We start from the raw sequence: 16,022 nt of genomic DNA on the forward strand, positions 1-16,022 counted from the left end.
TCCTCATGACCTCGTTACTAACCTAACAGGACAGCATCCCTGTTCAGCGTCGTGTGAAGAGAAAGCTCCTGAATTATGTCCTGTCTCTGGTGTCTGCTCACCAGGGTTCTTGCAAGGACCAGGCATCTTATGCGATCAAAGATATTTTAATAGCTGTGTGCGATTGGGTTAAGAGGGAAAGGTGATCTCAGAGCTTGCATACAGGACCATTAATATTTGCAAAGGGCTTTGAGATCCTCAGATGGCAGGCACCATAGAATATTAGTAAAGGAGGGAACCGTGATACCTTAGCTCTAGGTCAGAGGGCATCAACCTTACATTAAGATGTGAGTTTCCAAGTATTTTGGATACGGAAGAGGAATGTTACACGCTTCTGGGTTTCTTTTTTGAAGGAGGAGTAGCCCTGCTACGTGCTGCTGCGAAGAACCATGCTCGTGTGACAGTCGTGTGTGACCCTGCAGATTATAGCTCTGTGGCTGAAGAGATGAAGGCATCTAGTAGTAAAGACACCTCCTTGGAAACCAGACGTCAGCTGGCCCTGAAGGTCTGTCCTCTTCTTTAGAACAAAATTGTGCTCCCTTTGGAGAGCGTGTCCTAGAAACCAAAGTCTTGCCTGTTTTGTCCTCAGGCTTTCACTCTCACTGCTCAGTATGATGGCGCTATCTCCGATTACTTCAGGAAAGAGTACAGCAAGGGGGTATCCCAGCTTCCTCTGCGTTATGGCATGAACCCCCACCAGAACCCCGCACAGCTCTACACGCTGAAGCCTAAGCTTCCTCTGACTGGTAAGACAGAAGGATTGGCTGAGCTACAGCAGCAGAGGCCACCCTGTGGCCCTCCAGGGTGACTGCTGGGAAAATGCGTATTTGATTCTGAATTGGGAATGCCTCCCTGAGCCGTGCTCTGTGACTTTAAAAGGGAAGGGTTTGGATCAGCTCTTCTGCTACCAAGATGGGTGCCACCCCCCAGCACGCCCTCTGCAGCCCCAGGACAAGTATGAGGCTGGAATGTGCTGTGCAGCTGTTATCCCTTGGTCAGTAGCTCCCCCAGTGGCTGCCTGCTGTATTGCAGGGGAGTAGGCGGAACAGTTCTGGCTGCTTGCTCCCCTGCAAGGCTATAAGAAGCCCAGGGAGAGTAAGATTGGTGCTTGATTGGTCTTGCCTGATCCCAGGGCAATATATGTATTTATTTCCCTAGGGTCAGGAAGAACCAGTCAAGTGCCTAACTTGTTCTCTAGGGTTTTTTGTCCCCCCCCCCCCTTTTTTTTTTTTTTACTTTTCTAACTATGATTCTTAAAGGGTTTCTGTTTTATGCTTTTCCAGCTAGTTTCCTGCAGAAGTTTCCTTTCCCTATCCCCATGATAGTGGAACATACATAACGCAATTAGGAAGAAAATAAATCCTAGCAATGGTCTAGGCCCGTTACTAGGTGGAGATAGTAAAATTGTTAATGCTGCAACAAAGGCAAAAGTGTTTGATAAATATTTCTGTTCTGTTTTTTTTTTTGTTTTTTGTTTTTTTTTTAAAGAAGCAGGATGATGTGCTGGTATCCTATGAGGATTACGAAGTACTTTCCAGCCTGGCACCTCGGTTCTAGAAAGATTTGTTTCCATTACAGTAGCAGGCTTATTTTGTGGCTTGATGTTTGCCTGGGATTGAAGTGTTTTGCAGTTGCTTAGTTCGAATGCCACACAGCAAAGGTCTCTAGTAAAGAGTTGGTTGTTGAGTAGGAAGCACTTTGCAATTAAACGAATGAACAGAGTGAGAGACAGTAGCTGTCATGAGGAAAATCGGTATCTGCAGTCTGTTTCTGTGAGATTTACTGTAATTTCATATTAAAGGGTAGATCCTTAACTGATGTAAATCTATGCAGTTGCATTTAAGCCAATGTATAAGGACTGAGTTGCAACAGCTTATTTTGTCCTAACTTATTACTAAAATCCAGGAAGAAAAACCTTTTACTGTTTCTTAAAATGTTCTCCTTCCTCTTCTCCTTATTTAGCATCCTTTCAGACATCTGTGGCTCTAAAATTTCACCAATCGGTTACTTTCACTTGTTTTTCTAGCTTATCCTTTAATATAGACAGGGCTTCTGTTTCATGCTTCTCCAGATAGTTTTCTGCTGTTTTCCCTTTCCTTATCCCCATGATATCAGAATGACCCTCAAATATGGTGGGGATAGCTCCTTTTTTTTGGTCTCGTAATAGTGTTTGCCATGTCACTGTTCGGAAGTTCTGGCTTTCATGCCTCACGTGTAGGCAGTATGCTAATAAGAAATTGTCTTTAATGATACACATTTCCTTGTAGTTTTAATTAAAGAACCTCGTAAGAGACTCAGACAGGAGTTGGAAGCTGATTTGCTAGCAGATCTACATTGCATGTTGGCAGAACAATATTAGTTTCAGATGTCCTATCTCCTTCAGGAACACAAGAACATTTCCCCCCTCCCACCCCCCCCACACCCCATCAGCCTTCCCCCCGTCCAGACACACAAATGGAGGTGGTTCTCTGTGTTTATAGTTTTGAGTGTGCAGATGCCATGATAGTATTAAAATACTTAGGGATTATTTCACATTTGGGGCGCTGTGAGAGACTGTGCTCTTCTTCTGGTTTAGCATTTCTGATTAAAGGTCCGGATTAAGTCCTTTGCTGAAAAGCATTTGCTTAACTTTATCCTTGTGTGTAGTCCCGCTGAAGTCAATTGGACAGCACGCGTGTTTAAAGTTAGGCACGTGATTAAGTACACCTCTACCTCGATATAACGCTGTCCTCAGGAGCCAAAAAATCTTACCGCGTTATAGGTGAAACCATGTTATATTGAACTTGCTTTGATCCACCGGAGTGCGCAGCCCCGCCCCCCCAGAGCACTGCTTTACCGCGTTATAGCCGAATTCATGTTATATCGGGTCGCGTTCTATCGAGGTAGCGATGTATCCTGCTGAATCAGGGCCATAGCCACTTAGTTTAAAAAACAAACAAACAAATAAAAACATCTTGGGTTTCTGAGAAGACTCACCATAGAGGGAGCAGAAATGTACATATTTAAATAAAGTATTCCCGTGTTCTTTAACTACTTCTGTTACAATGTCCTCTTTAGAAATTAGGGCTCCACACTGCTAGACTGTATATAGACAGGAAGAGACAGTTTGTGCCCGAAGTAGACATGGGAGACTAATGGGTGGGAGAAGAAAGGGCTGCTATTCCTATTTTACAGGTGGGGAAAGTGAGACGCAGGGATACTCGGTGCCTAAATGCCTGAAGATCTGGCTCCTAACTCCCATTGGAATGGGAGTTTGAAATCAGTGGGAGTTGGATGCCGAAGTGCCTTTGAGGATCAGGGCCTAAATGTCTTGTCCAAAGTCACACAGGCAGCCTGTGGCAGAGACAGAAACTGAACCCAGTTTTCGCGAGTCACAGTGCAGTGAGTAAACTGCGGGCCTGTCCTTCCTCTGTGGGTGTCCTGTAGAATCTTGGCCTTGTGCTTGGGCTCCGCTCTTGCACTTCGTGTTATACAACGTCCAGAGCAGCTGGGCAGAAAACAGCTCTTTCTTTCCCTACGTGCTCGGTGTGTTTAAAAGAAAACAGCTTGTGTAATTTTTGGTTCTAAGCGGTGGCAGTTTAAATTTAAAATAACTTGTACTCGGCGTTCAGGCTCCTTGGAGAGAGGGGCCTTCGGCCTTTAATGTACATTTATGATCTGTGTGCAGTTCTCAATGGATCCCCTGGGTTCATCAACCTGTGCGACGCTCTGAATGCCTGGCAGCTGGTGAAAGAACTCAAGCAGGCTTTAGATATCCCTGCAGCAGCCTCGTTCAAACACGTCAGTCCTGCAGGTAAGAGGGGGATCTTATTGATATTCGTCTTGTGGAAGAAATACAGGCACTCTGTTCTTTGAATGCCACTGCAGTGTCTGTCCTCTCGCCTCTTAAAATGCCCCAGCAGCTTTGCTGATATGAAGGAGTTGGACCAGAATATTAGTTCTCATTTTCTTCTTCCACGGTCTTGGCTCATTTTATCCACCAGGTGCTGCTGTTGGACTGCCACTCACGGTGGAAGAAGCTCAGGCCTGCATGGTGCATGATTTACACGCGACCCTGACACCTTTGGCAACTGCATATGCACGAGCAAGAGGTGGGATGGCAAGTGAAAAAATAATCTGTGCAAAGAACTGAGAAGACTAATAGTACTTGCTCCTGAGCAATGTGCCGTGTGGTTCACAGGTTCTTCTCTTTGCAAGTTTATGGTGATATTTAGAAGATCCGAGTAGCTCTTGTTTTTTTGGTTTTTCTCCAGAAGTGTCTAAATAACTCTGTTGATTAATGCGCAATCCATTCTCCTCTTGAGGGACCTAGATCCAAATCAGGACTGGCTCTCAGTCAAAGTGAATTTAGCTAGTTCAACCAACTCTGAAGTGAAAATCTCTTTCCTGCTTTTGCTGGCAGACTCTGGACAACCAGAGAACTGGATTGGAAGCTCTCAGCCCTCAACTGTGGGTGGGGTACTGTTGAATCGTTCACAAAGAAATCTTTTCTCCCAACCATTCGTTTTCTATTTGAGTTTAAAGTATTGACAGAAACAAAAAAAGGAAGGCTAAAAATTTTTTTGCCCCTTCTCAGTGGCTCAGATTTCACTCTTGATATTTTGAGGTCATTCTGCTCATTCTCCCATTGTCCATCACGTTCCAGGAAAAGCAGGTAGATGAAATCTCAGTTTCAAAAGGAAACAATTGACACACACCCAGTTTTTCTCCCCCAATTTGTAGGTCACCTCTGATGGTCATTGTTAAAGTAAAAGTACTACTACACGATTGGCATTCTCTGTCACAATTAGAAAGCTAGGTTGTTGCGGGGTGACACTGAAGACCATTGACCTGAGTGAATGGGAAACCTCCACAGTGTCATCTGGTGCAATTTGTCTCTGGTTTTAAATGAGCACCAATTCATTAAATATAAAATACAAAATGGCTATGATGTACATTTCTGACTCTGGTTTTGCTTAGAAAAGTCAGTGTTATATAAGACATTCATTACAGAAGCTTCGTAAATGAGAATGTGAAGGAGGAAAATAGGAACCTACAGAAATATTTTAGGATGGGTTTTGTGGCAGGGAGACTGCCCTAGATTTTTTCCCCTTCCTTGTGATTCTTAAGTGTCCCTTTCTTCTGCTTTGTGATGAAATTAGCAACCTCTGAGGAAAGAAAGTGAGTCATGAATGGTTTGGTGGGGTGTAGGTGTGGGTTTTCTTGTGTGCTAGAGTTGAATTACTTTTTAAACATTATTTTGCAGGTGCTGATCGGATGTCTTCTTTTGGTGACTTCATCGCTCTCTCTGATATCTGTGACGTCCCGACTGCTAAAATCATTTCCAGAGAGGTTAGTAAAAGAATGGCAAGTTATTCTACAAAGGTGAAGAGCTCTTGGTGAACTCGTTGGTTGTAATTGCAATTCCATTCATACTTTTTTTTTTTTTTTTTGGTCCATTTTTGTTTCTGTCCATTTTATTCATTTGTATTTATTGGTCCGTTCCAATCATTTAATATCCAGGGTGCAGAATTTAAACCAGTCTTGATTATTTTTTCAAGCTGTGGCTCATATGTGGCAGCAGATGTGAAAACTAAACAATCAAACCACTAAATTCTAAGATGGATCATAACCTTCATCGGCCACTTAAGCAAGTCTCTAAACCCCTGATTGTATTGTAGTAATAGGTGATTCAGCAGCTCTGGTGGAACAGTATGGAATTCCTAGTGGTCCCTACAAGTGCCTGCCTACTTCTTCCTGGGGAAAAAAAGAATGCATTTGTAGATTGCTGCCTACCCAGTAGACTGAGCCTAATTCTGCTGGGTTCCCCTTTGCCTGTGTAACTGAGCATATCGCACAATTCACTAGAATAGATGACAACCCTGAATGCGAAATTAAATCAGACAACGTTAATACTTAACCAAACAGTGTTCGTGTTTGTTCTAGGCTGAGCTTCATATCACTGAGTGTTATTTAAGAAGGGAAGAAAGCAGAGTATGAATGAAAAGGAAACGTATCACTTTATGGCCCTAAAATAAACCATTTCTGTCAGTTTTTAATGCTGTTTGGGCCAATGCGGTTCCATTCTGTCACTATTTGTGTCCTCAAATTATCCGAGAGTTAGAAATAATGAATGGGTGAAAGAGGAGTTTCTTTGTCTGTCTCTGACCAGTCAGAGCTTGGGTCCAAAAGGTGCTGCTCCATATATACATACCTCTTCTGTTGTGTAGGCAAGTGTTAGTTGTTTTTAGAAAAGAAAACCTGCCATCATGTAAAAAGCATCTCTTTTGAATCCAATTAGACAAATACATTCATAAAGGTACCAGGACTTTTATTGATCACCCTGAATTTCAAAGATGCTCAAAGTAAAGAGAACGTAATACAAACCTGCCTTCTGTATAGTAGGTAAAGTATTTCCAGTATGCCGTTACAAGAAACCTGTCTCGAATAGATACAGGAATGAATTCACCCATAGGAAATGTGTGGGAGGTGTGTTCCATTGACTTCAGTGGGGAAAAACACATGCTCCTGTAGGCATTGTGGCACTCATCCATATGGTTGAAACCTGCAAACACGTAGTACGTGAGTATCCTGTTGTCCTTAAATGGATTATGCTCGTTTGTAATGCTACTTGCACTTGTGAACGTTTGCAGGATTGAGCCCTTATTCAAAGTCTATTGAAGTCCATAGACTCTTGTTGGCTTCAGACCAGGCCTCTAATGTGTTTCTAATGACAGTATCTGAAATGGCCTATTAGTGTTGCTCTTTCCCCTCGGGGGCTAATGCTGTGTGTATGTGTGTGTTGCAGGTGTCTGATGGTATAGTGGCCCCAGGCTATGAGGAGGAAGCTTTCAAAATCCTCTCCAGAAAGAAAAATGGGAGTTACTGTATCCTCCAGGTGGGTGTGCTACATGTTGTTTGTGGTTTCAGCGTAGACTTCTCAGCCCACCCAAAGCTCCAGCTCAGCTCCATTTTCATTATAAGCTTCTTTTTCGGTGGCCTTCTCTCCATACTATTTGGAAATATTTTTTTCTACCAATCAGAGTTTACAGCGCTAGAACTACGCACAGATAATGCCTGATCCAAAGCCCATTGAAGAGCATGTGAACGTTCCCATTGAGCTAATTGGGTTTTGATTCAGTTTGGGATTAGATTTCTAAAGGATCTAGAATTTCACAGAGTGGCATGTCCATGAAGATATAGTAAAGGCTTATATTAAACAGGACATTTTTCAGAATGTCTTCATTGATGTTTTTTTTTTTTTTGGGGGGGGGGGGGGGGGGGGGGGGAGAATAGTATGCACATTAGCAACAGTACTTTACAGAAATAAAATTTCTGGACTGCTCTCCACTTCGCTCCAACCTCCCTATCTGTTCCTGACATGTATAGATACCTCCCCTGCCATCTATGAAATTCTCCAGCTTTGTCATTAATCTTATAATTGAGACACCCATTTGGAGCAATTTGTTACATCAGCGCGCACAGCCTTTTAAAACAACAAAATAGATTCTGTATGATCTCAGGATCAATCTGTGGGTACAACCAAAGACAACAGCAAGCCCTTTTTAAAAAAAAAAAAAAACAACAAAAAACCAACCATATTTGAATCTGTAAGCATGCGGGACTCACCCCTGTGGTGCCTCCTGCTGGTTGTCTGTGGGAATTAGCTCGTCCCAGCTCCGGAGCGTCCTCTGCAGGCTGGTGATCTGCCTTGCTGCTGGCCCCCATGTCCCTCCCAGGACCCGGTGCCCCTTTCACTGGGTGCTGCCCCTCTGGCAGTAACCCCTCAGTCTCGGGGTCTCCCCACCCAGGGGAACTCCCCACCCACTATCCCCACTTCACCTCAGTCTTGGTTACTGCCAGTCATCACTTAGCCCCCATTCACTGGGGCAGACTGCAGCGTATCAGCCACTCACCACAGACAAAGGGGTTTGGACCTGCTGCCTCTGCCTACCTGTGGGCTGCCCCTTTGCAACCCCAGTACCCAGTTGGCCTTCCCTAGGCCTGCAGTCCAGGGGGTTTCCAGGCCGGAGCTCCCCAGCTCCTCTTGCCTTCCCCCAGCCCTGCTCCACCTTAGGTACCCAGGTACACTCCCTAGCAGCCAGGCCCTTCTCCCTCTAAAGGCAGAGAGAGAGTGTTTGTTTGTTTGCTCCTGGCTTCCCTGGCCTTTATAGGGTCAGCTGGGTCTGTTTGGGGCTTGGCCACAGCTGAGCTGTTTTCCCCCAGTCAGCCCAGCTTTCCTCTGCCACAGTCCTCTCCCAGGGTTGTTTTAAGCCCTTCCGGGCAGGAGCAGATGACCACCCTGCTACAGAATCCCATGTGATGAAGAATAATCACATTGCAGGCGCAGTTTAGACGCCGTGGTAATGCATGATCCCATATTCCGTTGATAGCAGTACTTGTCAAATATTTAACAAGACGCTGCCAGATCATTCAGATTACCATCACCATGCCCCCTGCTCACATGTGCTGAGCAGCGTACACGTGACTTTAAATTCTGCCAGTTTCATTGTAGATTCTGTAGGAGATTTTATACTATAGCCAAAGGATCCATGTAGCTCCTATCCCAGTCCCTCTCTGAGAGGCTGACGCGCACAGGAAAGCTAAGAACTTAAGTAGCAGCACATAAAAAATTCCAACTTCAGATGAGAGGCGGATTCAAGCGTTACTGTCAGAAGAGCTCTAGAAGGTGGCTTAGGTGCTGCAGGCAAGCAGGAAAGAAATTACAGGCAGTCTTGAAGGCTGATTCCTCCCAAGTTATATCAGTTTTGCAAGGATGCAGTGGTAACTAGTAAATCTTTAATTCTTGAGAGACTCAATCACTGCTTGTCACCAGATTCCCTATAAAGGGACCTTATGCTTGGTGTTTGAATGTTAGAGTGAAAAGACAACACACATTCCCCAAGTCCTGCTTCTGCTCCACCATCTATGCCCCCTGTAAAGGTGGGGGGAAGTCTGCGAAGATGGTTGCCTGCTTCCACTGCCACATGGGAGGGGGAAGTTCTGTGCAGGGAAGGTCCTTTCTGCGTGCGGATCTTTGTGGGTCACAGTCTGGCCCTATGTGTCTAAACATCCAGGGTGCACACTCCTATCCCCTATCTTCTCCCTTAAAGTGACACTTTGTTTTGGTGCTGAGAAGTTGGTGCTCCAGTTTGCTGGTACAACCTCTGTTTTGGCATCCCATCACCTTTCCACTCATCTGTTTTGGATTATGTAAAAGATTTACATTGTTTTTTAAGGTAAACTATTGCTGGAAGTCAGATTCAAAAGGGTCACTGCTCGACGTTGGATCGGAAGGGTTCAAAGAGCGTGAAGCAGTACTTTCTGTGTGTCTGCTTTTAGATGGAGCTTGATTACGAGCCAGATGAAAACGAGATTCGAACCCTTTTTGGGTTGCATCTCACGCAGAAGAGGAACAACGGCGTTATTGACCGGTCCCTGTTCAAGAACATTGTTAGCAAGAACAAAAATGTAAGTGTAAGAGAATTGATGAGAAATGAGAGGACTGTTTGAGTGAACTGGTGGGCTCCAATCAGCAAAGGAAGTGAAATTCTATCATAAAAGACCCTAAAACGTTCAGGCAGACTTGTGGTTTCAGCAAAATGATGCACTGGGCCAAATCTACTCATGCAAGTAGAGCCATTGCCTTCGTTTTAGCTACTTGCCTGAGTAAGACGAGCAGGATCTAGCTCTTTATTGCTGATTATCAAGATTATAAATAGGAAGTTCCTCTTTTAATTGCCACAGTTCCACAGCAATACGGTAAGAAACCATTGTGGTCTCATTCGGAGTCACTGTTTAATAGTCTCATTTGTTTGCATTGTGTTGTATAAACTCCTAGATCTCTCTGTTCCATACACAGATGGTTTACACATCACCAGTGGGCAGTTAGTTACATGTGTTTTACATTTGTCCTAATTTTTCACTGTGAAGTAGCAGACCTATATGGATGTAGAAATAGTCAAATACGTCAAGGGGAGCTGAGAAACGTGGTAAATGGGAAAACAGTTTAACAAATTAGTAGCAGACTGAGTGTAAAATAAAATTGTCAACAGCATTTCAAATAGGGTCACCAGACAGCAAGTGAAAAATTGGGATGTAGGTGGGGGATAATAAGAGCCTATATAAGGGAAAGACCCAAAAATCGGGACTGTCCCTATAAGATCAGGACATCTGGTCACCCTAATTTCAAACTATGGCCTTGATCTGGCAAATATGTTAACACAAGCTTAGCTTCGTACATGTGAGTAGTGAATGCAACTGGACTGTTCACCAGTGTAAAATTAAGCAAGTGCATGAATGTTTTCAGGATTAGGGCCAGTGTTTGACTGTCAGTCACTTAGTTGTCGAGACCTGAGTTTAGGGTTGGTTTGGGCTACAAGAACATTAGTAGATAATCAGATTGTTGGTCATTTTTAGTCATTTTGCTATGGTATTATATAACACATGCAATGGTTTCTGGTTTGCAGATTTATAGCCAATTGCAGAACGTTTTAAATCTGTTATTTAAATGATACACTCATTATCGCTTTCTGTTGTTTCAGCTGCCCGAGTCTGCGATCCAGAATTTGACTGTGGCCACCATCGCTGTCAAGTACACCCAGTCCAATTCAGTTTGCTATGCTAAGAATGGGCAGGTAACCAAACAGGGCTGCCTAGGGGGAGTATACCGTCTCAGCCAAACTGGCCTATAGCACGTTTTGTCCGACACCAGGTGTAAAATCACTTAGTGTACTGGAAGCTATTAAACAAGTATAGGCAAACTGGCTTAGACACTGTTACATGGAACAGTAGCTCAAGTTCTGTAGCTCTCAAGTGGCTGCCTGTGAAAGCAAAATCATGGGATCTTTTCACAACCCCAGGGAATGGATGGTGATTTAGGGACTAAGGGATCAAGCGTGCAAAGAATTAAACACTTGAATAATTTTGTTCGTGTTGTTAAATGTTTGCAGGATCAGGGCCTGAATCCCCCCCCTCCCCCCCCCGGCTCCCGAAAGCTTCTGTCCAGGTTTTTATAGGGGATCTTTTTGTTGGTGGGCATTCATTTGATTTTTAAAGTATTAGCATGTGAGTATGGGTTTCACACCTGGTGTCTGACAGTGTTTAATTTAAAGGCAACCCACAAAGGATATATTTTAATTGCCTTATTTTGCTGCTTTGTGATGTATAAAGAAGGGCTTTTTGTAAGTAGATGAGGTTTTTATTCTGTTTGTCTTTTAACTTTGGAGTATCAGGAATGTCAAGTCTTCCTTGATTTTGATGGAAGACTTACCTTGGGGGGTGGGCTTTTGTGTGTGTTGTCAAAAGTTACACCATCAATGAGCAGATGGGGTGTGAATTTTTAACAGAAACATTTGCTCCCAGGTTTCAGAGTGGTAGCCCCTGTTTGTTTTTGCTGATACAGACTATGAGGAGTTCTTGTGGCACCGTAGAGACTAACGAATTTATTTGGGCATAAGCTTTCAAAGTGGGGTTTAGCCCACAAATAAATTTGTTAGTCTCTAAGGGTACGTCTATACTTACCCACTGGTTCGGCGGCAAGCAATCGATCTTCTGGGATCGATTTATCACGTCTTGTCTAGATGCAATAAATCCATCCCGGAAGTGCTTGCCGTCGACGCTGGTAATCCTGCTCCGTGAGAGGAGCAGGCGGAGTCGATGGGGGAGCCTGCCTGCTGCGTGTGGACCCGCAGTAAGTACCTTTAAGTTCGAACTAAGATACTTCGACTTCAGCTATGTTATTCATGTAGCTGAAGTTGCGTATCTTAGTTCGAACTGGGGGCTTAGAGTGGACCAGCCCTAAGATGCTACAAGTACTCCTTGTTCTGTTTGCTCCCAGGTGTTCATTAGGCATTGTATTTAAATATTACCAAAGACTTTTAAACAGACTGACTGAAATTCATTTCCGCTCTCAATTGCTTGCTGTTGTGATGTCATCATTCCACTAACCCTGTGAGACAAAACCAGAATTTCTTACATTTAAAAAAAAAAAAGCAGACTTTTTTTTTGATAAACTTCAGCTCTCTCTTCCACCCCCTTCACCTCCAACCCCCACACCATACAGAAGCAAAATCAGGCACAATCCCAATTTTTTTCCTTTGTGTGTCACCTTTAATGATTCCTTGTTTAATCCATCCTCAGTATTATTCACCTGCATGCACCAGATTGTCATCGTCTAGAGTTAAAATGCACCCCTGCGTTACTTCCCTGTATTTTCTGGTGTCATGTGCTACATAGCTCTGACAAGGCATTTGGCTGGAAAGTTGGCATTTTCTCTCCCTGAGGCTTTTTAAATAGGTCTCCATCTAAGAAAGCATTAATTCTGGTTGCCCCAGGACAAAGGTCTGATTGGCCTGTGTTCCTCTTCCCCCCTTTGCTCACTCAATACAGCAGCAGCCCCATCAACCCCTGGTGCCTTTTTAGTGATGAGATTAATGTGCTACTGCAGATGTTTCTGTGGTGGTTGGAGTAATGCATGTCCCATGTGTATGTGAAAAGGCCGTTGTGATGGATGAGAAGTGGGCTAGAATCATGTCTGTATAAGCAGAATTCCAGCTGAGTCGTTGCCCGAGGTTTGCTTGATAATTTGCTTATGCACATTCAAGGGGAAATCTCTTAGCCAAGCATACATGTTTCTCTTCTTGGTTTTTATTGTACATTCTGCCTTTATTTTAATGGAACGACCAAGATCTGATGGTTGGAAGCAGAAGCTACAGAATTTCAGACTAGAAATAATGGAATGCCCTCTGGGATTCTAGGAGTTGACATCACCCTCCCTTATTTTTGAAGTACACACAAGCTTTCCTTTATGTCCCTGCATATGGCATTCCAATTAAGAAGTCACCTAGCTCAAGCGATTCCCTGTATGCAGTGCTGTCTGGAGATAACCGACTTGATGATCACTCATCATGGCTTTAAGATCAGCGTTCTTCCCTGGAATATTCAGTGTTCACCTCCCCAAATAGAAACTGAGAAGGGAAACTTGATTGATAATTCATCACAAACTGTCTTAAGACATAGTCTAGGCATCTGATGTGTGCAGTCTCTGGACTACTGGCTCAATCCTACGCGGTGCTGAGTGCTCCCAACTTCCATTCCTTTGATTCCCATGGGGTTGCCTTACCTACAACCCCCCTCTTTCAGAGGATCTTTTGTATCTCAGTGACCCATGATTTCTTTCAACCAGATCGGTTTCTTTGGAATTGTAAGTGGAACAGATGCTGCAAGCAGGGCAGGTTGCTAATTAGGGTTGGGGAGGATTGGGATGGGAAGAAGCATTTGTGGAAATGTCACTTAATTTGCAGTAAACCAAGAATTGCAGGAAGGACCTTCTCCCTTACTTTGTCTGCTTTCCTGTAATGGCAAAACCAACCATTATAATACCGGGCAGCATGTTGGTTCGCACTCCTTAATGACACAGGAAAGAAAGGATGACTCAGTGGTTAGAGCACTGGGAGACCCAGGTTCATTTCCCTGCTCCGCCACAGACTTTCTTTGTGACCCTGGGCAAGTCATTTAGCCTCAGCTCCCCCATCTGTACAGTGGGGGTTAATAGTACTACCTCACAGGGTCACGGAGGATTAATACATTAAGATTGTAAAGCGCTCAGAGATCTATTGATGAAAAGCATGATATGAGAGTTGGGCATTATCATTATTACTAAATTAAAAATTGCAATTAAGCCTCCCCTCCCCCTTCCATTCAGAGTATCTTAAAGATAAAATGGGCCCGTTTTTCTTAAATGTCTACAATATTTAAAATAAAAGTTTTCAGCTATCACGCTGCATTTTGTCCACTTGGGAATATATACTGCAACATTCTTTATCATCTAAACTTTAAGAGGGCATTAGACTTCACTCGTTACTCAGAATGAATGCAGAGGCATGAAAGTAAATCTCTTAATTTAGCCAGACTACATAGGTTGCCAGGGAAATAAAAAAGCTAAAGCTCTAATGCTGAAACTGCATCAGTGGAAGTAGTTTTCTGGGTTCAGACTTCATCAGGGTTCTGTGTACGTTCGGGGCTCTCTTCCAGGAGACCTGCAATCTCCACCCAGCCACTTTCCTCAGTGGCAACTGCAGTCCATTGTCCTGGCGTGGCTTCCCATGCAGCTCCAGCACCCTCTTCTGCCCTTACCTCAGGGCCTCAGCCTGCAGGCCCTAGCAGCCAGCCAGGAGCTCTCTCTAGCTCCCCAGTCCCTGCTTGCAGCACTGACTTGTCCTCAGTGCTGAGGCTTCTTACCCCTACTAGGAGTCTGGTTTTCTCCCCTCAAGTTCCAGTCAGCTTCTGAACTCTGCTCTGCCTGCGGCCAGTCTTATATGGGCCTGCTAGGCCATGATTGGCTACTCCTCTCGGCCCCTTTCTAATTGGCTGCCTCCAGCACAGCTTCCCTAGGACTGCTTTTAACCCCCTTTCTGCCAGTGAGGGGCAGTGCCCCATCACAGCCAGTCACTCAGTTTCCCCATCTGTAAAATGGTCATACTTTATAAAGTGCTTTTGAGATGTACTGATGAAAAGCACCATTAAAAAAAGCCGGGCCCTATTTTTGTTACTTCATATCATGACATTAATAACATTGCTCATATTCAACTCTATGGATTTATTAAACACAGTAGCAATAAGTTAATTAAGAGCAAATGATATAAAGTGTCAGCCCAAGAAAGACCACAGCCTGAGTCTTTCATTTACTCTTTGGGGGAGGTGTGTTTTACAGCTCTGGTAAAAGGTGACCTCATTACATCTTGATGAATGAAAAGGCAAATGATTCATTTCTTTCTTTCGACTTATAGCTTTAACATCTGTTGCAATCTAGCTGCATCGGAAAGTCTGAGGCATTGGCCAGGGCTGCTGGCCTCAGCACAGCATCTCTACACTAGCCCGTCTGGTTAACTCTTCCGTCTCGACTTAATGGGCGCAGGAAGAAACTATGAAAGGGGGTTTCTACTTTCCTGTGAGCTCTGGTTTTGAAATAGCTGGGGATGTGTGCCCAGCCCAGCCTGGCAAAACTGCCCTGAAAAGCAACCAGCCCAAGCACAGAATCCATTCCACTCCCCTGCTACAGCAATGAAAATGAGAGGGGGGATTAGTGCTTTACCGGTACATCAAAACAAAACGTACTCACCCTGGGCCAGGGGGCTAATGAGACTTTTCAAGGGGGGGGGGTGTGTCCATCCGTCCATGCATTATGCTGTGCGCCCAGTCTGGGGTAGTCAGTCCCATTGAAGACACAGAACTAGAGGAGCAGGATGATCTTGGATTCTAAGGCCCCTCTGATCATCTAGCCGACCTCCTGCGTAACACGGGTCCGACAATGTCACTGAAATAATTCCTGGCTGAATTAGTGTTTCTCTTAGAAAGTTGTCCCAGTGGTTCATTACTCACTGCTAACAATGTACTCCTTATTTCCAGTCTGAATTTGCCTGGCTTCAGCTTCCAGCCGTTAGGGGGCTGGCCTGGTGGGACTCAAGACCCCAGTTCAGCTCTCTGCTCGGCCACCGGCTTTGTTTGAATTGACCTTGGACAAGTCACCTAGGCTCAGATCCAAGGGATTTAGGCACATAGAAGAGTGGACTCACCACTGGTTCGCCCCCTCATGGCTGGGCGTGGACACAGCAGCTCTTTCCTTTCTAGCATCCACGGCCGGCAGTCACTCCAGTCCTGTGGTGGTCTCACGTCTCATGGCTTGGCCCTCCAGCCAGGTCACAGTTAGCCCCACAACGAAGTCCAACAATCAGTCACCCTAATCCTTACATTTGGTTTTCGGTCCCCAGCTCTGGACCCAAGGTCCCTGCACCCCTTCGCTCAGGGTTTTAAATTGTCCTCATCCCCTTTTGTCGGGGGGCTTCATGCCACCTTCTCAGCAGCTAATGGGGAACCCAGACCCATCTGCTACACTAGGTTCCACTCTGGGGACCCTAGGCTGAGCAGCCATGTTCTGCTCTGTCAGATACCTTGCTGCTGCTTCCCTGGACTCCTTCCCGCCAGTAGCCTCTTCCCCGCCCCCC

The 16,022-nt window shown here is 44.7% G+C and overlaps 1 protein-coding gene across 2 annotated transcripts in view; it reads left to right on the plus strand.

Annotated features, from left to right (window-relative positions):
• Positions 1-16,022, plus strand: part of ATIC (5-aminoimidazole-4-carboxamide ribonucleotide formyltransferase/IMP cyclohydrolase) — a 31,336-nt gene that overhangs the window by 9,165 nt on the left and 6,149 nt on the right. For both annotated transcript variants that reach the window (XM_034785979.1, XM_034785981.1), the window contains 8 exons: positions 393-544; positions 629-785; positions 3,707-3,832; positions 4,023-4,130; positions 5,285-5,370; positions 6,827-6,916; positions 9,361-9,489; positions 10,563-10,655. In XM_034785979.1, coding sequence (XP_034641870.1) covers positions 393-544; positions 629-785; positions 3,707-3,832; positions 4,023-4,130; positions 5,285-5,370; positions 6,827-6,916; positions 9,361-9,489; positions 10,563-10,655 — 941 coding nt within the window. The remainder of the gene's footprint in view (positions 1-392; positions 545-628; positions 786-3,706; positions 3,833-4,022; positions 4,131-5,284; positions 5,371-6,826; positions 6,917-9,360; positions 9,490-10,562; positions 10,656-16,022) is intronic.

This window comes from Trachemys scripta, chromosome 11, assembly GCF_013100865.1.
Source record: "Trachemys scripta elegans isolate TJP31775 chromosome 11, CAS_Tse_1.0, whole genome shotgun sequence".
In the NCBI taxonomy this organism is placed as follows: Eukaryota; Metazoa; Chordata; order Testudines; family Emydidae; genus Trachemys; species Trachemys scripta.